General features: G+C 37.0%; 3 protein-coding genes across 8 annotated transcripts in view; 2 read left to right on the top strand and 1 right to left on the bottom strand.

Moving 5' to 3' along the window:
* LOC124299977 (hormone receptor 4) overlaps positions 1–12,931 on the top strand; it is a 110,327-nt gene extending 97,396 nt beyond the window's left edge. For 5 of the 6 annotated variants that reach the window (XM_046753520.1, XM_046753517.1, XM_046753521.1 and 2 more), the window contains 9 exons: positions 2,713–3,468; positions 4,381–4,906; positions 5,600–5,810; positions 6,193–6,546; positions 8,532–8,666; positions 8,790–9,053; positions 9,325–9,517; positions 9,916–10,043; positions 10,248–12,931. In XM_046753520.1, coding sequence (XP_046609476.1) covers positions 2,713–3,468; positions 4,381–4,906; positions 5,600–5,810; positions 6,193–6,546; positions 8,532–8,666; positions 8,790–9,053; positions 9,325–9,517; positions 9,916–10,043; positions 10,248–10,328 — 2,648 coding nt within the window. In that variant the 3' untranslated portion in view covers positions 10,329–12,931. The remainder of the gene's footprint in view (positions 1–2,712; positions 3,469–4,380; positions 4,907–5,599; positions 5,811–6,192; positions 6,547–8,531; positions 8,667–8,789; positions 9,054–9,324; positions 9,518–9,915; positions 10,044–10,247) is intronic. The other variant, XM_046753516.1, reaches the window with a different exon arrangement.
* Positions 12,932–21,282: 8,351 nt separating this feature from the next.
* LOC124299997 (serine/threonine-protein phosphatase 6 catalytic subunit) lies at positions 21,283–24,733 on the bottom strand. The gene is made up of 7 exons (XM_046753582.1): positions 24,592–24,733; positions 24,337–24,432; positions 24,039–24,246; positions 23,633–23,712; positions 23,420–23,525; positions 22,915–23,076; positions 21,283–22,576 (listed from the first exon to the last, which is right to left on the bottom strand). The coding sequence occupies exons 1-7, from the start codon at positions 24,658–24,660 to the stop codon at positions 22,386–22,388; spliced, it is 912 nt and encodes a 303-aa protein (XP_046609538.1). The 5' UTR covers positions 24,661–24,733; the 3' UTR covers positions 21,283–22,385.
* Positions 24,334–24,755, top strand: part of LOC124299978 (dynamin) — a 31,068-nt gene continuing 30,646 nt past the window's right edge. The window contains exon 1 of the mRNA XM_046753531.1: positions 24,334–24,444. Coding sequence (XP_046609487.1) covers positions 24,419–24,444 — 26 coding nt within the window. The 5' untranslated portion in view covers positions 24,334–24,418. The remainder of the gene's footprint in view (positions 24,445–24,755) is intronic.

Raw genomic sequence — 24,755 nt, 5'->3', positions numbered from 1 at the left:
ACGCGACAACGCGACACAACGAATTGTCCCTTGCCTAATTACTGTAGTCACGATTACGAAAAAGTTTCTACTCGCTTACCGTGCACCTGTCCTGCATGATTTTCGTAAAATAACATGAAGATAGTTGTCTCCCACAGTTTCTCAGGTGGGTGCATCATGCCGCAGTTTGCTTATAGAAAGGTGTTTTTGTGATAAGATTTCGTTTTTTACCTCTATAAAACAGCATGAGAGGCTAGAAATAACGTGCAGATAAAGACACGCTGAAGCAACAGGTGAAAATTTGTCGTCATGGACCTGGGCTTGCACGTATGCAGCGGTTTAGGTACGACGCAATTTCCTGCGTGCGGGTCATCATGCGGAACTTGAGACCGCGTTGTGCGACTTCTTCTGGTGTCGTTGCCCCGGTGCAGAAACGGCATTACGAAAGGTACATGTATAGTATGTGGGGGTCAAAGTAACGTTCTGCGACAATGAAGCATAGATGATTCACGGGATCCTCGTGAAAAACTATCACGAGCTCTGCAATAAAAATCGTTAATGTCCACGCATTCGGCCGAACAAAGAGTCACAGGAAGTACGGACCGTCGAATCCGATTCTCTGGCTGACCGTGATCTCTAACTGTACCGAAACCGCGACGAGGGGAATGGATAATAACTAGATAAACGAACAATGATCCTGTGTCGAACCGTGGCCTGTAAATCGTGCTTCGAGTATCGATGTTTCAAATATTTTGCAATCTCCGTTCGGCTTTTACTCCTACACCGTGAAGGCTGAGATGTGTTGGAAATTATGCTGGAATTCCAAAAACGGAAAAGAATTGAAACGGATTGTGATTTTTTAATTCGATCCAACCTAGTTTCTTTATCGGGTAATCCGTACAAGTACGAATCGAAAATAAAGTGATCCGAGTGTAGAAACGAATAGAAAGGAATTTTGCTTTTACTTTTCAATACAAAACAATTCCTACAATTACATCTTCAAAAACTGCTTGAGGTTAATATTTTGTCAGATTAGGTACATAAATACATATATAAATTTGTCAAATGGCTTATTTATAACAATTATTCACAAATCTGTACACTAAATACAATAATATCATGATTTATTTGGTTGAGTAGGTAGTTTTGTCGTTTGGTTTTACAAGTAAGGTTTTACAGATAACTATCGGCTTCTTTTTACGTTCTATTCAACCTGGAAAATTCACTTTGATACAAACTGTGGAATGGAACGAAACATATACCGTCGCCTATATCGAAATCATCCGGCATCGCTCAGAAAAACCTGAATAAACCGAAGGATTGGACGGACATAGGCGCAGGACATGCCCGACTTGGAGTTTACCGTCGCTAGAACTCTTATTTATACCTAAGTGCACCCCGAATATAAATAAATTCATGAATTAGTTAACTCGCTCGAAAAATTGGTTCGAATTCATTCGGATAAATAGAACTAAATCGGATTTGCAATTGCAATGAAAAATTAAATCGAATAAGCAGCGAAAGGTTACATTTGCGCTGATGGAAACGAATACATGGATTGAAGCGAATAAATTCTCACTAGAAACACGTGTACTCAGTTCGAAAATTTGGCGAAACAGGTATTACAAGTATGGTAATCAATTCCGTTCAATTTTTTGCCGTTTGTTGGAATGATCGTAAACTCCGCAGCTCGCGATTCACAGAATAATAATTATCTGTCCGTGCAGTGCAATACTTCACAAATGTATATGCTCCAAAGCGATTGATAAGATGTCATTTTGCAAACGTACCGTAAAATAGTACAGGCGTATAATTCTTGATGTCAAATTATTTCGTTGATATACTTACGACATCACGTTGCGTAGATCAGGAACGCAACTGTTGGATAACCAGTTTAATAACTTGGCATTATACATTTAAGTACGTACGTACAACTTAGGGAACTGTGTGAGACACATACATCACAGTAGTTAACCGTATCATTGGCAGTAGATAAAGCTTACTCACGACACGATCACTGCATTGTCATAAGCTAATATTACAGTTGGCCTCAGGGCTCAGGGACGGCGAACAATCGACCTTGTCAACCGCATTCCTCCCATGACCTACGCCACAGGCACAGCGCTGCCATCCTCAACACAGAGCGAGTTCGCGTTGCTAATCGTCAATTTGCCGATGATAGCGATAATTGGAAACTGCTATTACACCGATGGGAATTGCTGGAGGGTCTCAGGTCTATTTATAGATTATAACACTCGGCTCCTGTGTGTGAAACAAAACTTTCGTCACAGGTTTAATCCAATGTGAAAATACATAACAGATCGGTAATATAATGTCGCCTTCCTCATGTTTCGAGTACAATCGAAAAGGTAGTTCGCGTAATTAGATCAGAGACTGTATTATTTGGAAAACCGTTTTCAATATACGTCGGAATTATGCATAAAGGTAATCGTCTTGTCTCTGAACTGAATCGCCAACGTGGCTCTAATTTAATATCCTTTTTCTTGCGTCAGTTTTGAATTTTTTTTATGAATTCCGTTACGTGAATGTCGCCAACCGTATTACTCACCGATATTTTGTAATTATCGAACATACGAGGATTTGGTAAATCGGTACATCCACTTTCAGCTGCGTGAATAAAAAAAACCAAAAAAAAAATAAACAGTCACTCGGAACATGGCAGTCCTTAAAAATCTAAATAATCACCATCTAAGATCGTTTCTCCTGTTTCAGGGGAAAGCGCAGCTGACACGTCGACTTCGTCGCCGGACAATATGCCAGGCTCGCCGGGCTGTCCAGTGGTCAAAGTGAAGACGGAATGCATTCGTAGCAGCCCGAGTCCCGGGACTCCCCGGGATACTCGGGACCTGCGAGACCTGAGGGGCACGGACACGAGGGAGGTGACGGCCGACCGCGCCTCACCCGACTCCGTCTTCCCCGAGGCGGCGAGCTCCAGGGGTGCTGAGGAGCGGTTTTGCACTCCGGCAGCTAGCGCGTCGCCCGTATCGCCGCTCCAAAGTCACACCAACGTGTTCACAAGCCCGACCCCGCGTGAAATTCACCGCGGCGAAACCCCCGATCGGGGCACGAATAGCCACTACCTGGTGCAGCCCAAGGAAGAGTCGGACAACTCGGTCTTCGACGGCGGAGGCCGCGGGGATGGATCGAGCCACCCTAGTCACCGCACCCCTTCGCCGAGTGTCAATCGGATCGAGAGCCCGAGCCCTGGTACCGGCAATCCCGGTGGCGGTGGGCCCGCCGGTGGCTGTGGTTCTGGTGCTAGTTCCGGTTCTGGTTCGAGTTCGTGTGCCAATCAGCAGCCTGGACCCCGGCAACGGGCGCCAACGGTCCCTTCCCACATACTAGCCCATCATCAATTCTGGAGCCAGAACCGTGGCGTTCAGGGCTACGACACAAGACTGCTAAACGGAGTGATCAGCAGTGCTGTGAACTTTGGACAAAACCTATCCAGCGCAACCGGTGCGTCGAGTAAGTAGAATGATTTGTAAGAAGAAGCATGTGGGAGGATGTATGAGGATTTTTTCAGACAATTCAAAGTTCTGTTCACGGCATCCTGAAATAGTTTATCGTTCGAGCATCGTCGGCTTTTACGATAATCAACTTTGACTAGATATATTACTTCTTCAATTAACATGAAGTGCATATAAAATTTTTATCACGCCATGGGGAGCGATCGGGGAAATAACTCGGCCTAAATAATTTATTTTCTCAGCAACAGGATGGTTTGAAAAATTAGAAACTATATATGTCAGAACTAACAATAACATCTTATAATGAGTTCGAGGAGCGGGAGAATGTGCCAAACTCAAATCAATGATTGTATCAGGAACACATGGGACAAGATGAAGTGCATCTTACTCGTATAATTATTTATTCAAGATAATATTATTTGCAATGACTCGTTTACTCGTATCGTCAGGTAGATATTACACGTTGTTTCTAAATCACGAGCAAATATTGTTATAGAATTAATTTTCTAGACTTGTTGAACTCGTGAAATCTTGTGAAACAATCTAATTTTATGGTTTGAAAAGTATCAAGATAATTACAACAAAGTTTCATTGAACGTGACAAATAATAGTTCTCCGATACAATTCTTTTCGAATTAAATGAAATCTCTTCAATTACCTGATACATGACTAAAATACGACTCCGAGCAAGTTTTGAGCAGAGGTTTTCGATACCGTATTGTTTGAACGTGAGTGTTTATACGTTGGTCAAAGTACCTCCGTACCATTTGTGATCATATTCTTCGATTAGACGTAATGAATGTGGCCACAAATGGTACTCAGCTGAGACCAAGACCGGCACATCTTCTCTACTGAAACAAGAAGCTCGAGCGATCGTTTGAACAGAAAAAATTCTTTTCCTCCTGTTCAGACGAAGGGATGAAACCACCTGCTCAAAGAGTCGCCCCGGCTACGCCGCGACCGGCTCCATCGGTGATCATGGGCGAGGTCGGCGGCGTTCGGACGATGATTTGGTCCGTGCCACCGTTGGAACCTACGCCAACTCCTACCGCCTCCTGGACAGCGACAACCGCCTCGAGTTCCACGTCCGAGGAGTCAGCGGCCCACGTCCTTCTGAACCTCAGGTCCGAACCGAGGGGGAAACCGCCGGGCACGTCGCAATCCTTCGGACCCCCGCTGAACATGGAACGCCTGTGGGCCGGCGATCTCTCTCAACTCCCCGCTGCGCAGCAGATCCAAGCACTCAACCTTACCGCGAGTTCCAGCCAGCCTTGGTCGAGAAATGGTAACATGGTCACGACGGAGGCACCCTCGCAAACACCATCGGCGCCGTCTCTTCAGCCTCAGGAACACGAGGAGGAGGAACAGCCGATGATATGCATGATCTGCGAGGACAAAGCGACGGGACTCCATTACGGCATTATTACCTGCGAGGGGTAAGTCAACGTTTCGTTGTGTGCGTGTGTCAATATCGAATTCTGTCACTCGGTTCAAGTGACTCGTCGTCGATTCGTGCTTTTAACGTCACGATTCAGCACTGATTGATAGGCTGGTAATTAAGGGTTATCGGATACCTGTTGCGGTATGCTGGTCGTTACTTTCTGACCTTATAACCACAAGTTTAACCGATTTCAGCTCATTTCTTATGTTGTTAATTTTCAAATTTGTCAATAACAAACGATATTTTAATCGTGTTCAAGTATAGCCTACTTTCAAGGATTCTCGAATACCTGCTAGAAATAAACAAATCTTCACCAGGGCCATTAGCTTCATGCTTGATATTAACGACGCTGGTTTAGTTTTTAATGAAATGGCGATTAGGCTACTATCATAATGATTAGTTTGTTCTACTCACGGCAGTAGTCACAGTAGGATAAACCGAAGCAAGGGCAGCTATGAAAATATACATCATATCCTCACTGTTTAAAGTTTAGATGAACTTGAGATCAGTAACTTGGTAACAACTTCGTTCATTATCCTCAACAGATATTATTATCGTAGGTAACGCGTATTGAGAATTATTAAAAGGAGAGCGTTGCGTTTACGGATAATATCGTAACGAGGAAAGAAGCGGAAGAACAATAATTAGCGAAATCTTTGGACTTTACGAACAAGTTTCACGTTTACAGATGCAAGGGTTTCTTCAAGAGAACCGTTCAGAATCGGAGAGTATACACATGCGTGGCCGAAGGCATTTGTGAAATCACGAAAGCCCAACGGAACCGGTGTCAATACTGTCGGTTCAAAAAGTGCATCGAACAGGGTATGGTACTCCAAGCGGTTCGCGAGGACAGAATGCCGGGTGGTCGCAACTCCGGAGCTGTCTACAACCTCTACAAGGTAAATTCATGCATCCATTCGTCATTCGTTCCAACATTCGATTTCCATCTATATGAATGCAGCAACGCGATTCGCACGTTGAAAGATTTAACGAATAAACGTTAAAACTGTTTCAAGTGTGGTTTGTTCGAGTGAATTGGAAGTATTGTAACCAAATCCAATGTTGGAAAAACAACTTACAGTATTCTTGGTAAAATAGCAAATCGATCATTGAACGAGTTTAGTTCAGCTGCGTTGAAAGAATTTAATTGTGAAAGTATGCCGATCACTGTGTTTGGACAAATCATACCAATGGTGGTGATTTTTGGGCTCCATTGTGGACGTATACCTACTTAGATTAATAAATTCGATCGATGTGTGTGATTTGTGTATCGATGTACAGGTGAAGTACAAGAAACACAAGAAGACGAACAAGGGAATGAACGTCGGCGTTGGTCTTGGCGGTACGGGCGGAATAAATGGTTCCGGGTCTTTGAATGCGACCAAGGGTACAATGGCGCCGACGATGCTGGAGAAACACATACAGGCTGCGGCGGCGGCGGCGCAGCATAATCAGCAACACGGGCAATTGGCCGGGGCCCTCATGCAGCATCACAAAGGCTCATCCGGTCCGGAATCACAGAATACCTCTCAGCAGCCTGCCTCTGGGCATCAGAGTGTTCAAGGTCATCAGGGGCACGCCGGTCACCTCGTCAATGGTACCATTCTTAAGACTGCTCTCACCAATCCTTCCGAGGTAAGATCGTAAAGACCAGCCGGATATTTTCCCTTGAATGATTATTGTCGCAGGGTTTCACGCGTCTTGGAGTTTGGTGAATTCTCCGCTTCATACTTTTGTAGAATCATATTTTTATATCTCCGTTATCCACATTATTGTCGGTTTATTTTGGGGAACAAAGAATCCAGTGTGATTGCCAGCGTATTCTTTATACCCGTTCGCGAAGTTATAAATATCGAGTATTATAGACTGCTTGAATACTGGCCGTATCCTCGTTTCACTCGCTTGGAATGAATGAACTCTCAGCGCAATTTCACTTTCTTACGTTCCGTTGCGTAAACCTCAAGGTTTCTTACGTTACGAAAGCGATAGAAGCTTGTACGCGATCCCAACTCTGATACGTGCATGCTGCGCGTATACTCCTATCGATATTCACCATGCATCTACGCACTCGCCTTCGCAGTGTTGAAGTACCTACGTATGTTTGACGAAAGGGCATAGATATCTGCACGCTAACTCGCGGTCTCAAGTACATAATTATATACGTAAATATGTATTTTGTTTACACATACAGGTATGTAAATGAAATGCCAAATATAACAAACCTTACCACGTTTTTAGCATATGTTTGACTATCGTCGCTTCAGAAATGAATCTGCATTCTCGACCTGAAGGAATTTCGATTATTCTTATGTATTTGACTATCTGAAAGTACGAACCACCCGTTTCAGTCTGAAATTCAATCGGTTGGTTCTGGTAAATTCAAGTGTTTGAGGTACTTGTACTTTCGGAAAATGCAGCGATAATAGGCGCTCCTATTTCGTGTGGTTAATTCAGACTACTCGCAGGATTTTTTCAGGAATTTTTCCATCATACCGTAATGAAATTTCGAACCTTCTGTGACTGTACCAGCTGCAGTTGTTGAATAAAGGTGCTCGCAACATTTGACCATCATATCGTGGATTTAAGCACAAAGGCCATTGCCAAAAGTGAAATCGGTATAACTTATGAAAGATCTCTGACCGAAGCCCTTTTCCAATTCTCCTACGAAAATCAATGCGAATATTAACGTACAACTCGTTGAATGATTACACAGATCTGCGAAGTATAACTTTCAATTTCCGCCCAAGTTATAATGCATTTTTTCAGGTATTTAGGTATGTTCAATTAAAATATAGCTTATATTTGTATAAATAAAATATATTTTAATTCAACGTACCTAGATACCTAAAGAAAAAACATTAGTACTTGGGGGGGGGGGGGGGGGGGGGGGGGGAATTGAAAGTTGTATTTCGTAGGTCTGTGTTATCATACCTAACATTTTTAGTTTCGCAAGTTTCTGATAAAATACGTTGTTGGACAACAGAAACGCAACGGCAGCTGGTGCCAAAGTCAGGCAGTTGTCCGCTGCTTTCGTAACTTTGTGAAAGTGTTCATACGGGGACACTGACCTCATCCTTCTCCGCCAAGTTATGACTTATTGGCCTCTCACGGCCGATCCGCACTTACAATTTTACTACTCACCTTTTCGAATCGACACGGCGTTCAGCTTTCCCAATAAAAGTCTTTACATAAGCCTAAATTATCTGTTGTCATCGGAACATTTATAATGAACTGATCACACAGTTGATTACCGTTGAACTTATCCTTGTGTCGCATATAAGGCAATTGTTAAACAAGAAACGTTAGCGGTATTTTATCATACAATTGCGGATGAAAAGTTCCTACTTCGTACACTTTCTAATACGCAATCGTGCCCAATTTCCGTCCATAAACGAACATGTCATTAAAAACAATTGTTTCTATTCAGAAACCGCACTTTCATAATTTTACGCAGATAAAGCGGCGATCACCATATTAATCTAGCCGTATGTAAAAATTGCAAAAGAAAAGAAAAATAAAACGCAATGAGGGAAGGGACGTCACGAGATGTATTGCGCAAATCGTAGAACCATTGTAATTATAGTCACGATTCGTAATTACAAATTTGTATAATTTTTCAGGTTGTACATTTACGACAAAGGCTAGACAACGCAGTGAGCAGTTCAAGGGATAGAGCATTCCCTTTGGACGCAACGCTCGCGATGATTCAAACCCTCATAGACTGTGACGAGTTCCAAGACATTGCCACGTTAAGGGTAAGTTCTTGAGTAATTTTCAACAATATCTTCGTCGTTATAACATATTAATTTTCTCACGACCGTCGCAGCTAGCGAAAGAGATATCATGAAATGTCTAATAAAGTCTCAAATATGTTTCAGAACTTGGATGAACTACTGGATCATAAGTCAGACTTAAGTGAAAAGTTGTGTCAGATAGGAGACAGTATAGTGTATAAATTGGTGCAGTGGACCAAGAGGTTACCCTTTTACCTTGAGCTGCCTGTTGAAGTGCATACGAGGCTGCTCACCCACAAGTGGCACGAATTGCTGGTGCTCACCACCTCTGCTTATCAAGCGATTCACGGGCAACAGAAATGGACTGGCGTCGGTAGCGACGGCACGAGTGCAGATTTTACGGAAGAGGTATGTTGACCAACGTAATCTTTTTCAACGCAAACAGAAATTACTCCAAAATAACGCTGCATCCAACACTGCAATGTCACATGAAATGAAACCTTTTCACCCTGTCCCCTCACCAAAATCAGATCAGCTTTTTTACGAAACACAGTTTTCTGTTGAATTTCCTACGATTAGAGCGAACTGTTTCAAAGCTATTTCAATAGCATAACTATCGTGATGTTTGAATGGAATCAATTGACACTCAAGTACGATATTTTATGTATATTTATAACAGGTTTCGAATAACTTGTGTACTCTGCAAACGTGTCTCACAAGTATGATGGGAAGGCCAATAACCATGGACCAATTGCGACAAGACGTGGGACTGATGGTAGAAAAAATTACGTACGTGACGCTCATGTTTCGACAGGTGAAATTAAGAATGGAGGAATATGTGTGTCTAAAAGTCATCACCATGTTATCTCAAGGTAAGCTCTAGAATTGAAAATAACGAATTCGTTGAGAAGTTTTCGACTAAGAAACACAGCTCTTGTACATTATTCTCCGACTTTATAAGTGTTGCTTTTGATGTTAATCATTTCTAAACTTTCACTCTTTTATTAAATTGCTGCAAATGGAGATGCGAAATGTAAGTCTCCTTTTCTTTGCTGTTATACCTATAACCATTATGTGCATCACGCAGCATACGTAATAATATACTTGTTTCACATTTTCTACTCTTACAGTTATGCCAAAATTTATGCTTTCAAGCGAGATGCGTGATTATTGTTATCGTATCAACGTCGTGAACGGCCATCTCATTATCTAAACTCACTGTAAATCGATGATGTTCTTCAAATAATTGTTGGCTTAATCATACTTTTAGCACGAGATGGTACATTGGAATTGGAACAAATCCAAGAGCGGTATATGAGCTGCTTACGCAGTTTTGTGGAACACAGTGCGCCTCAGCAGCCAGGTCGCTTCCATGATCTTCTCGTCAGATTGCCCGAAGTAAGTTTCGAATTCTGTGCTTTGCTAATCAGTGTATTTTTCTGAGAATCCAGTATTGGATATTGGAATTGCGAAATGAGTTTTACTTTTCAATTTCCAAATGAAACGAAAAGTTTACAGCCCGTGAAGGATTCATTACCTTATGCAGGCTGCGATGATTTTGTTTTACGTTTCGACTTTTAAGTTATGATTTGGTAATTACAGGTACAATCAGCGGCAGCTCTACTACTCGAGAGCAAAATGTTCTACGTTCCTTTCCTATTGAACTCAGCAATTCAAAGATAGTAAATAAATGAATACCTAAACAAACAAATAGACTTACGAAATGAAAGCTTTGTTTGTGTATGTATAATAACTATATAATATAAATGTGTGTGTTCGTTGCGTTGTACAAAACTAAAACTAAAAAACAAAAAACAAAGAAAAAAAAACAAAGGAACTGAACTTTTTTACCAAAACTAGAAGACTATATTTCTGTACGCAGCTGCGCAACTACGTCATGTGTGTTCACATTGCATAATCCGATTAATAAGACTCTCGAATGCTCACCATTGGTCACGTCACACCCACATCTCAACCACAATCTCCACATCTGACGTGATATACTACATTTCTATGGATCAACTCGACTCTTTTCTAACTTTATCAACTCATAATATCGATACAATCATCGTAATTATATACATAAAGCATTCTTTTGTATCTAGCATCTACTGTGTTATACTGCCATTAGTGCAACGAAGCCATTGTTTTGCTTCCTTTACGTCTCGTCTTTCAGAATAATAATATCCACCCTATCTCTAGTACTAAAAACTCTACAGCTTTGTGGCCAACAAGTATTTTTCGTTACCATTTTGCGATACACAGTTAAATCGTTTATTGTCTCTATGTTAGGTTCACTTGACGTGTTACATTTAAAGGAATTTTATGCGGGCTCTGATCTAGGTATCAAGCTGTATCGGAATAGTATTTAACGATGTAAGCTATTTCTTGGTATAATTTGGTTCTTGTACTGGATACTCGTCAAAAAGTGCCCAATGTTCCAATATTATTCCGATTATTATTGGCATATTTTCTAACATATGCATAGTTTAATCTCGTCAAAACAATGATGGAATTGCCCAGGTGATAGAAATCTTGGCCTTGCTTTGCGAAAGAGAGTAATTGTTGTGACAAGAAACATTAATTGAAAAATTAGGCAGGGACGCGGGAAAAATGCCAATCCGTCTAACGGAAAATTCAATTTTTGGAATTCCTTCTCGGCAAACGTCATTCAATAGTTCCGTTGGAAGATTGTTTAAAACCTGTGGATATTGTCATTTCAATCAAAAGGCGATAGTTTCCATCTCATACAGTGTTCCCGTAATAGTTTCCCATAGCGCGTGTAAAAAAGGGAAGTCGCACACCTTGTTCTTCTCTTTCACGTTTTTTGTCTAATCACAATAAGTTGCAAATATGAATACCCTAATTGCGACGTTTGACCGAACAGATCTAAATTTTCGAATTACTAAAAAAGTATAATAGTCAAAATAATATTTTAATCATAACCTCATACCCACATATGCTAAGTTCGTAATAATATTTTACGTTTTTTACATTTAAATCTCAAAGTCAATTAGGATGGTGAAATTAAATGAGAAGATCTAGAAAACGAATTTCCCATTACGTTTCAATGCCCCGTTCAAATCGAGAACCATAGAAATATACGTAACTGAAATATAAATATTTTACGTTTGTACGAGTTTTTCACCTTCAGAAAAAAATATTCACTTAACTTTCAACCCCAACGCTTGAAGCAGGTCATCCACATTTTCCAGCTTGATATGCTACACAGAATAAAATTAAAATAGCCCACTTGAATAAATGCAGAAGCGAAAAGAATGTAATAACCGTAAGTGCGATGTTGCAAAGTACATTTACATAGAAGTATTTAAAACACAATAAATCTGCATACGCCTTTGTATGCATATGAATCTTCAAAGCAAATCAATTATCCTGCCAAGCGCTGAGGACTTGGACATCTGAAATAATTACTCATTTACCGAATAAACTATTGCAAAATGTCGAATCTGTAACAATTAGCATTTTGGTGATGGTACAAATTTACACTTTAAAATTTATTCAGTGGTTCAGATTCACCAAATAAATAAGAATCGTTGTAGATAATTGAGATATCAGGATCCAATAATACGAGTATAGATATAATTTCAAATGACATATCTTTTCGACATAGCACTACAGGATATTGCAAGCGACGTAAACATTTATGTGTAATCTGAACTTTGAGATAACTGATCGGGTATGCTTATATAACATCAATATTATTGACAATAGTTATTAATATTCTCAAGTCAATTCCACTCGACGACGAATGAATTGGATTGAAATAGCAGTGAACCTAACATAATCAATAACTGACAATTCAATACAAGTTTGGGTATTTTTTGGCGAGCATCTAGTACAGGCACTGTGTTACACCATACACAGAACAATACTGTGCTTTAAATAAACTATTTTATCTTTGTGAATTTTTGTACCTATACCAGACACTCGTCATAAAACACCTACAGTTACCAATTATATTGATTAAAATCGTCAGTAAATCATTATATTTATTATTTCTTGCTAAAGTTACCACAGTAAATGTCATAGTATTACTAAAGGTTGGACGCATCTGAATTCTGACTACATATATTACGTGTATAGTAAAATGTGAATATGCTACATGTTTCTCTTGAAAAAAAAATATAAATGGTGATCTCCTTTTATATCGTTATTACAAATTTTGTGCACTGAAACAAACATATGCGGCATAGCTCAAACCACGCGATACACAACTGCGGATTTAAATGGGTTTGCAAAATTCCCATTTCATTTTCATCACGTTATTGTTGTTTAAGAAAAAATCAAATTCGTCACGATTTACTATTACATTTATTTTTTTTACAAGAGAAACAGCTAGTAATAACAATTGGCTCAACTATTTAAGGTACGAGATGTTAAACAAAAAGTACCAGTGGGCGATGCTAGTTAATAATGTTCATGTTACAAAAATAACTATAATAACACATACTTCGTGCATGTTGTTTCGACACAACCTTTAGTTATTTGATCTTGCCTCCATAGAAATTATCATAAATATAAATCACTGATGTATTCATGGTCGTAAGTGGTTTGTATTGTGCCTGCATCGATGATGAAGAACTTGTGCGTGTTATTTCAAAAATACTATTCCCACTGCGGTTTGTGGAATATCTGTCTGAAACTTCACCCAATATGTTTCCGAGTGTACTGTTTGCGCGTCAACTTATTTTTGCTACACCAAATCGGAACATTTACCAATTTTTCATTACAAATGGTATTTGAAACCTAACTAGTACCCGCAAACATTACAATATGAATCATTGTGGCGATGTTGCATCAAATAAATTTGTATATTACATGAAAAACAACAAAATCACCATTTTTCTACTTGGTACAAGTCTGTTAGTGCGTATTAATCTTATGACTAAACAGATTATCGTTATTTGATATGGTTCACGTTTAGAAGATTAATAATCAATTTGGTGCAACAATGCTGTCGGGAGGACTTGTACTGAAATACAATTTGTGAAGACGGAACGAAACGCAGATGAAAAGTCATCGGAAATCTTGTTCCGCAAAACAAAACTTGACTTATGACCAAAAATACACCTCAAAGGATGAACATGAATAACGCAGAATCTTAGGTCTATTGACTCAAGGCTACTTGTCCATATTATAAGACTTAACTACTGATGGATACTTTATATTGTAAACATTTATATTATTTGTGAATATGAATATGCAGTAAGAATTCCTGTATTCCCTGATATCGGAATATACATACATACATACATACATATATATATATATATATATATATATATATATGTATATGTATATATATTATTATTATTATTATTATTGTTGTTGTTATTATTATTATTATTATTATATAAGTTTGCAACAAGAAAACTACCAGCACTGGGCCTGACCACAATTACGGTAAAACTACAAAGTCACTTTTAACCTTCGGGATGAATTCTGTGTGCTCTAAAGATTTAAAATAATATTTAAATGCGATGTTTTTGAAAAATTCAATGCTACGTCCTTTAATAATTTAGGTCACTCAGTATCGCCAAAATTAAGTGAAGAGAAAAAATGAAAAACAGAGCAAATAATTTTTGCACGCATGATTCATCTTTCCAGTCCACCTGATATCACATGATTTTTTATTTTGTTCCATTTTTAGACGAGTAAAGCAGTTACCAAATCCAAATGCTACTTCCAATTCATGTAATATGCGGGATATTGCTTTTGTCTGGCACTGTGAAATATACCAGACAATATTACTTGTATAATAATTTTCCCCGTAAAAAAACACAGGAGCCTCTGTAGCGTAACAGCAATGTCTTGGGTCTATCTTACATGCTTTCCTACTACCAGTTCCTTACGTAACTTTGGCTCTAACAATTAATTTCAACAGCAAATTCGGACAATTCTTTCTGATAACGATTTATATTTATTAAAATGAGTAAATAATGAATTGTGGAAACAAATAGAGAGATTCTTTTATCATGGATGATCAGAAAAATTGGTAATGGATAAAAGTAATAGAAATTTTCAATTCTTTACAGGTGATTTGAAACCATAGGTATTTCACGTCAGTTTTGTAGCATATCAGCATTTAGCGAACATTTCTTACAGGCGAAATTACTTTATTGTGAATTTATAAATATGTGCAGGTTCGTATTAGGTGATTACATTTTATACTTTGCTTTATCAGTTTCACCCGTATAGTTTTTAAAATTCATTAGTTCGTCAGAAATTCGTCATCGATGTGAAAACGTGTAAATTTCATGCATAGTAGGTATTAACTGAATAACACTAATTCCGTGTTTAAACAGAAATGGTCACTGTTTAATTATCAAGTAAATATTCCCATGACAATTACAACAATAAAAGTGAAAATTCATCAAATATATTTCTCTGTTAACTGTGGCATAACTTTGTTAACTGTGGATGCTCACCGGAAGAGTTGTACATTCTTTCGTTGCCTACGCACAAATGTACAACTATAGTACCATCTAGCTATAATCCTTTAACACACGTTATCACAAATACATTTTTAACAGCACAATTATTCTCAATTTCGAGACGACGAATAATGAGATCCCGGATGACCAAAAAAATTTATTGCTAAAATATACCGGTGCAATGTGTCAAATAGATGTTTGTTTAAGACTTTCCCATAATTTGACACATTTTCGACAAATCTTAGTTGGGTTTGTGATTTCTTTGGAAGGATATAATTCTACTTCCTTTATGAAATGATCCAATAAGGTATACATGTATACTGAAATACATATTCGTTCATGCATATTAGGGAGTACAGGTATTTCTTACAGGAAAGAAAGCGTTTGATCAGCAAGACTTAGGGCATTATACTACCGAGAGTATTATTATGCCCAACCTTTAATATTTAAGTACGAGTGAGAGTCGATGAGAATGCCTCTCGTTTATGGGTTCAACTTTGTACATATTGTACGAAAATTTAAATTAAATAACTATGTTGAAAGTACTAGTCTGTTTTTGTACTTCCGATTACCTATTATCAAAAAAAAAAAAAAGAAAAAAGAAAAAGTAACGATTTCATATTGCAATGACGTGTTGTTATACTCATCGGTAATTCTGTGGAAAATCGCACATGAAAGTATGTCCAGACAGTTGTATGGTGAATTTATTTGTGATACTGCATATAATGTTTCGAGCTTCAGAATGACTTTCAATGAATAAGAATTAAGTCTCTCTTGCTGTATTTAATCCATTCGAAGCAACCAAATTATTCTCTATTCGTTGAAGGGTAGCTTTATAATTCTTAGCAAATTATTAGATAATGATTATTCAAAGGATTTGAAATTCAAATTGTGAGTTATTATTAATTTAGGTATATATATATATATATACTTTTGTTATATCACACTGATACTTACATGTTTGATTAATGATGTTAGAGCAATAATTTTCTACGTTCATCTATTATTATTAGAATTCAAATCCTGTTTTTGAATCCTAGATCAGTAAGAGAATATTAGGATTATGTGCTATTTTATTTTCAACTCTTCTGATCCTGCTCATATAAACGAATTTAATTATAAACACATCGTAAGGCAATTCATTACAATTGTCTCAGGAACGAAAGATCATTTAATCGCATTTAGAAATCTGTTAGTGTTAGAAGCTACTTGATCAGTATAACAGCAATCTTATATGTGATTTACTCAGTCCTTTAAACAAATCGCTGAGTTTTTGATACATTTAATTGATTGATATTTTCAACAAGTAACGTCCATCAGAATTACAGAAAATTCTGGTAGACTTATTTATTTTTGTTTTTTAATTACGTTCCCTACAATTTTGCGAGATATAATCCATTCATCACAATTAAACATTTTCATTGTGTTCTGGTTTCGTATTTGCTTACATTTATTAGATTGAATTAGTGTTTATATGAGCAGAATAATACCATTTGTAGCTTGAAATCTAATGCTTGCTAACTATAACGGAGAATCTGTATTGTATAATATTATATATTTGTTTTCATAAATTTTAAATATAAAATATAAAAAAAAAAAAAAAAACGTAAGAAAAAATGAAAATTATATTTGAAAATGAATGTAAAAAAATCATAACTTTTGGTTATGACACGCTGTAAAAAATACCCATACTTCAACAAGAGTCGACCTTGACTATAAACCAAAGTAGACACGTTCTACTTGTATACGTGAGCAAATGTTAACCCAGAAACGACAGACATGTATGATTGCCATATTGGCAATAATTTTTCAACGAGTGAGTCAAAGTTACCAATTTCTACCTATTTTTAGAAAGCGAACCGTCATTATTATGTTTACCATTAATGATTGGGGCTTTCTTTCTTATTTTACTTCTCCTTTTTTTTTATTGAGATTGGATACTGCGGAGATCGTTGTCAATGCTGGGAACTCGTGTTCTAATAAGGGTGATACGAACACTTGATGTAAAGAACAATAGATTCATATACTTACGATGTCGCTTTGAAAGACTGACTATGGTTTTGTATTACGCAGTTTTAGGTGAAAAACTTATCCGATCTCCTGCCTTCACTTTGCTATTGAAGCCTAGTAAAGAGGTGAATTTTTTGAAAATTCCAGTACCGTTTGAATAATATTTTATTCTTTTATCCGAGTATTTTTTTATTTTTTGTTTTTGCTTTTTTCGATCACTTTATGGGAGAATTTTATGTCTGATTTATACATGTGTGATGTGAGATGTTTACAAAGTAGCAAAAGAAAAATAGATTCGTTTATGATATTATTTTTTATTATAAAATGAAAATGCATCTGGATTATGCTTATACTCTTCAAAATTATTCTGCGAGCACAAGGTTTCTGGAAAAACATTTGTTTGAGAGTGTGTGCTCAATCATTGGTTAAAATATTAGTACGGTAATATAATTGTATTTCGAAACATTGTCTGCAGAGGTGTACGGTAATAAAATTTGGGGGTTTTATCATAATTCACAAGTTCTTCAAGAATCAAATGGTATCGATTAATAATAATTTCCATCTTGTAAAACAATCTCATTATTTCACTATGGTTGACAGAGATCCCACACGTCGTTATGAAATTGGTTTCTGCTAATTTGTAATTGAATAACTGCAGTAAAACTTTACAAACGTGTATCACCCATACATTAGACCATTATAAAAGTTAGAATGATCGAAGATGTTACTAAACGTTTCTGAATGGACTAAATATCACGAAATCGTAGTAGAATTTATTGTAACGCTTATAAACAAATTATCGTTTCAGAAACACACATTCACGTAACGCGATTTGATTTATTTATTTCTTTTTTTAATTATTTTAACAGCGTGAAATTTAATTTTTGTTTTACAAAGCAAAAAGTTAGTCACGAATGATACGCGCATAATATTCTTATTTCGAAAATGCCTTGTAAATATTTAATATCTTAAAAATAACTTAAAAATGAATACAGCAGTCTATTTAGTTGTACTATAATTTACATTTTGATCGGAATAGGACGATAATAAATTGTGCATTTGCATTATTATACAGTTCCTGAAATTGGAGATCGTACTGGAAAGTAATTTTACACTTTTCCAGTCTCCCTTTCCCCCATCAGTTTATTTTATTTTATTCTTTTTTTTTGTGTCACTTCATAGTGATTAAAGTATAATCCAAAGTTGTACTACTGTTCGCAGAGACAATACCGTATTGTCAATTGTACTGAAAAGCTAGTTCCCAGCAAAGTAGACAACTCCCGAATAGTGGCATGTAACAAGCCCCTCCCAGCCCCCTGTATTTTTATGAATAAATAAGATATTTTAAGAAGTAAATCTGAAGTCTGTTTGGAGATGCCTTTCATAGGGAGTATAAATGTAGATAATATATTATACATACTAAATATAAATATACTATATTATTATATAAATAATAAGGAGTTAATAGAATTATATATATGACGAAAAATAATTATTACAAGTAAATAAACTGATTACTGATTAATAAATCGTGAACGGTGTTTCATACTGTTTATTATCTATATTTCTCAACACGGAAAACGGTGATATGTTAGATCCACGGGAAAGTGAGAAATATAGACTTTTACTATAATATTTCACAAAAGTCAATAACAAATTGTACTGTAATCCCCGAGTCAATACCAACTTTTTATAATCATAAAATGCAAACTTTCATTATGAAGAAAAAGAAAGTATATCCATGGTCAACATTGTCCACTTCGTGGGAAATCCTTATATCAGCCTTTTGTGTGATATGTCAGTAAAACTAGCATTTTTCTTTTTATCGAATCTTAATACCAATTTTGATACCTCTCCTTCAATATTAATCTTGTCTCCGTACTTAAAGTAAAACACATTCTTGCATAATGTTTATTTGTTTCTGTTACTTTTTATAAAAATAATATCGTCAATACAACTGTTCCTGAACCATTTAATGATTGTGTATCTACTTGGAATATTTATACCAAACGGGATTACCGTCAGAGAATTTATAAGACGGAAAATCATACAAAATATCAGTGACTGTGAGTGAAAAGGCGGATTCAAACCGGTAACACTTTTGTCTGGTGACTGAAAGTCGTTTGGATATCGCGCCGTCGTAGTTTCTCGAGATCGCCGCGCTCTATCGGTTCATGGCAGCACTGGTACCTGATTTCTCGCTGACGAGTGAGCAGACGCGCGCGCGAATTTGGAGCAGTCGTCAGAACGACGCGCTCCGGAAAACATGTTCACGTCAAGGCCTAAGGCCGATACACATCCAACCTCACGAGGTTGACGGAAACAGTTCTTGTCATAGAGATCGAGAGAACGGCAACGGCTCGAGATTCTCCGATCCTTTGACAATAAACATTTGACCGAGGGGACGGCAATAGCTCAAGATCCCCCGGTACGGATACACGAAAATAATGCGAAAACAACGTGTAATATATGCGAGATTGCGATGGTGTGTATATAAATGTATGACAGCTAAATCATTGTGAGTTCTCAATCAAATTCATAATAGACCTAGAACTCCCTTCCTGGATCATTGAAACAAATACGAAAATCTGGAGTAACTTTGAATTGAAGAAGCTTTGACCTCACAACTTTGTTAACAAAAATCTAGTTATTAGATACTGATTTATGTTATTCATTGAATACAAATCTATTACAATATCTAGATAGGTGATCACAACTAGATTCGAGTTGCATCATTTGATAAATTAATGCCGTGATATCGTTTCACATAACGCTAATCGAAGGATACATTCATTTTTTTCAACCTACTTACTGTTCCTTATACCGATTCAAAATATTGTTCTGTCTAATACACAATGGGTAATAGAAAAAATGAATTTATGTATAAAATCAGTTTTTACGGATTTTTTATTACAGATGTTTATTACGTTAACATAACAAAGTTCTATACTTTCAAGGTACATGATCGTGATAATGTGGTGTCTCCATGTGAGATATTTGAAGGTCATTTGTAGCGTTCAAGCTCCTGCACAAAATTTGAGCTTCCTTTATTTTTTATCAGTTAAGTTTGGTGAATCAAGTATACTTATGTGTTTTGGTGCAAGTACTTAGACACTTTGACAAAGCTTGAGTGTTTGCAAATAGAGAGATACGGAGGCAAATGTGATAAGTACCTCAGCAGGTGTAGGCGCTAATACTATAAGGTTCCCAAGAGTACGAACCGTATAGATATTCACGTTTTCATATCTACGAAGGATCAGACGCTACCGAAGCGATTATAAAATTTATAACGTGAGTCCCAATGTCTTAATTAGTCCCACATCCATTCAAGCCAATGATTTTATTCAAGTCTTTATTCATTTATATCAAAAGTATTTTTATCATGACCAACAGGGGGAAACGAGAAAAGACACTTGCATACTGTTGTTGTCACTTTAAAACAGACTGTTCAACGATTCTGTGTCAGTTGGCAAGTAATATGAGGCAATATAAATGTCTATCATTCTTACGGATACATGAAATTCAGATATTGATATACCTCTATAATGTGTAGATGCCAAGCTGAGGAATTTCTCACAGTAATTGCATTAAAAATAAAGCACTGTAACGTGGCATTTGAGAACTGACATGATTTTGTAACAAAGAACACGCATTACGTGCACGATATAAATTCTATATGATCTGCTCGGAGCAGATCTACTCCGTCGATTTGATAAAATTTGAAATTGTATATTGGTTTGATTTGGCAGCTAGTGCCATTTTATACTATAATTCTTGCGTTTGTGAGTTCAGTAGGAGTATCGTAAATTAGTGACAAAGAGTGCCAGAATTCAGGTTTGTTACATACAGCAACAGCAACAGCAGCAGCTGGTGAGTTAATACTAGCCATGTATTTTCATTATGCATTATTATATTACACAAACGCTTATTAATTTAGAGGCACATTGCTAAGGGTCTCAGTTTAAAAAATTGCTCCCTACGTTAATAAACTTATGATAATCTACCTATCAATTATTTAATACAACAATAATTTGGCATATGAATACATGATATGGAAACTGTACACTCATACTTGTTATTCTTTTCTTTTTATTTGGCAAAGTGGTATCTCTGCTTCAACTGTATCAAGATGGTCACGGAAAGGACTGAACTAGCTGTATATTACATTCAACTTCGTACAGTTTATGGTTACCATCGTTCCTAAAGTAATGTGTCTTTTTTTTTTTATGAGTATCAGTTATTGCGTTCCACGGAATTTGAACATTTATAAAACATTTATGTATTGATATCAATAAGCCATCATATAATTTACGAAATGCAAGGAATTGGTTATCGATAAAATATTGCCATGTTTCGTACAAAAATGTTGCAATGCTTTTTTTATCATCAAGTAAAATGGTATGTGCTAAACTTTTACCGGACCATCCGTGATCATACTGTTTTATTTTTATTGTACAATTATTCAAGATAAAGATACAATATTAACATTAGCAATAATAGTCGGTACGAAGCTCGTTAGAACAGAATCAAGTTATTAATATCTTCGGGAAGACCCTAACGATACGACATTGGCTTATGCATTCTTGAAACCTGAATTCTAGACACAGTAAACTGTAATGTCGAAGAAGCATTCACTGTTCCCAGAGCCCACTTCTTGTCGGAATGTTTGAATAATAATATTTTCTATGTTATTTCTCTTTACATCACTGGACCAATGACATTTCGTGTATTTATAAGTTACTTAAAAGCTCTCAGGCGACCAAACATGTCCAACTTGCTGCTCTGAGGTGCGAATGCTCTACAGAATGTACACAGTAGGCAGCAAAAGCATCTAGACCATAGAATGTCGTTGTTGAATTTTTACAGAAGCTCTTTTAAGTAAACAGATCAGGCTGATGCAATGGCAGAACCTTTTTATATCATTATATTTTTCAGTATAGTTTACCACAGACAACTTTCTAGCGTATAAAATTTTTTTAAAAAACAAGGTCATAAATTCCTTTACATATAATTTTACTTGAACAATAAAGAAGGGCACAATCATTGTGCCGGAAATATATCTTGATACGGAAAAAAAAGAAAACAAAAACTACGAATTTCATGATAAACTGATGTATAAAAAAACCTCCCAAATTATGATATACTACAAGAACATTCGTTCATGCTGTCAAAATACCAGCCCAATTCATTGACAAAGGAGCAGTCATGTATCTCCGTGAGGCCTAGATCCCGACGCCGCTCCTCTGCATCGAGACAGATGGAGCGCCGAGTTAGATCACAAAAAGTAAGGTGTTGTAGTAAGTGGGGGAATCACTCTTTCGGCATCTGGCACTGCCTGGAATAACACCGCATTTCTCTGGTCCACCGTTGTGAACTGTAGAATACTGGCTATGTTGCCACATCGATAACAATAGTTTGGCGCCGACCAAACTGTCACCAACTTGTCATTGAACATGTATCTATAGCCTACAAAGGTAAATGTTATATTTATTTACAAAATATGAATAATACTTAACGATTTAAAGAATATTTCGATCCTTGAGCATCAAGTTATTGCCGTACGTGCATTTGTGTTTGCTATACCAAGTTGAAATCTATAGTTTTCAACTTTAGTGAATTCTGGCGACTTCATTGGCAATGAGATATTGCATTTGGTAAATAAATTTCAAATGTCTTGATACGAAATTATTGACTAGTTTCTTTCGTCAGTAACAATATGCTTACAATTAGTTGAAGAAGCAAAGAAAAATAATATATTGGATAAACAAAATAATAACCTAACTATTATTACCGCAAGGGCTTACCTTCGTGAACTAACTGATGTGCTCTACATATGAGTTGAAGATCATTTATACCCATAAATTCATGAGTAACTTTACTTCCGAATAGCCATCCGGCTCCTCGTGGGCTTACTGTCCAGGTATCGACATCTTCTGGGTCGGACCACACTAGATCACAGAAAGCACCTGCAAGTAAATAAAGAATGAGAAAATATCAATCGAGTTGGCCACATACGAAGTTGAAACTGACAGTCAAATTTGGCAGGCAATCGAACCAAAACTTTTCTTATATAGAGGAAAGCAGTACACTTTTGTGTTTATAAATTTATTTAAATGTTGGCATTCCATGAGCTTTGACAAGATTTCGGCAACAAACTTCACCCGCCAGTTTCAAAAGTGCAAAGCTGAGTAACTTAATGCTTACTGGAAGTTTTCAGGACAGCGTTCCTAATCATTACATAATATTTTTGATAGATATAATATTTACTCAAATTGTCATACGATAGACTTGATTTATAGTTGTTCATACCTTTATGTGGGATTTCTTGATTTCTTTCAATTGTCCTAATTTGATCTAGAGTCCTAATAGCTGGTGACAAACCACCATGAACACAGAGCACTTGTTCGTCAATTAACTAGAAGAAAAAATTTCGTTGAAATAAATTATTACGTATCTAGTATTTTCACTTTTTACTACTTTTGTACTGATAATCATGGTGCATTAATGTATAAATATACTCACAGCAGCTACTGTAAGAAGATCGAATACTCTGCAGCAGTACTTCCACGCATTTGCATTTCCATACTTGTTGTGACACTCATCTGTGAAGGAAAGAGAATTCTGGAGTCAAATTCCAAAAAAGTTTGGGGGCAGGCAACCTGAATAACTTATAAATCTGACATTTAACTCCCATGCTCGTCAAACTAAATTTTGCATGTAAACATTATGTGATTTCCTTCGAGTAGCGAAAGAAGCGTAAGGCTTGAAAGAAAAGCAAATCAAACAGATACTAAAACGAAAATCAACCGCATGCTCGCAGCGTGAAAACTTGCTAATTATACTTTGGGCTTCAGATCCATCCTAACGTATAGGCAAAGCTCTGAGATTACTGGATCCTACAATGATAAATAGAAGAGCACATGGTTACCGTAAAATCCATAAACTTGTGTGATTTGGCGCGATTCATGATTTCCTCGTAATAGCGTTATCCTGTCTGACCATTTGGCCTTTAGTGTTAGCAGACGGGTAAATGTTTCTAAGCTGTAATATCCTCTATCGACAAAATCTCCCATAAATATGTAATTTGTATCAGGTACTGGGCCTCCGCTCCGAAACAACTCCTCCAGGTCGTAGAACTGACATGAAAGACGCACAAATATTATGGGATATGCATCAACAAGTACTGCCCTAAAGTTTTGAGGTTATATTGGGTCGCAGTAGCTCACCTGTCCGTGAATATCACCGCATACGGTTACTGGAGTCGATACTGGCTGGATATTGGATTCTTCGAGGAGCAAATCGCAAACCATGTCACACAATTTCTGTATAAACAGGTAAAAGTACAAGTTAAATTATTCAAAGATAATACTTCGGGAAATGTAACCTAAAATATTTTCATGAAAATTGGCATTTCGAAAATACGGCGAGAGATTATACGAGCAGTAAATATTTATTTATCGTCAATGAAATGCGCTCATTACCTTGAGGTCATTTTCTGGTAGGTATTTGCACTCTTTTGCAATATCAATCCATTTATCGATGTCTGACATTTTGGATTCGTAATGTCGCGGAAATAGCGGGTCTGCCCTGTCACCTATCTGTGGAACAGGGTACTTGTGACTGGCTTATCGCTATATATTCCGGA

The sequence above is a fragment of the Neodiprion virginianus genome, chromosome 3, assembly GCF_021901495.1.
Source record: "Neodiprion virginianus isolate iyNeoVirg1 chromosome 3, iyNeoVirg1.1, whole genome shotgun sequence".
Classification (NCBI taxonomy): domain Eukaryota; kingdom Metazoa; phylum Arthropoda; class Insecta; order Hymenoptera; family Diprionidae; genus Neodiprion; species Neodiprion virginianus.
Note: the sequence above shows the minus strand (reverse complement) of the source record. Positions and strands in the feature narration are given on the sequence as shown.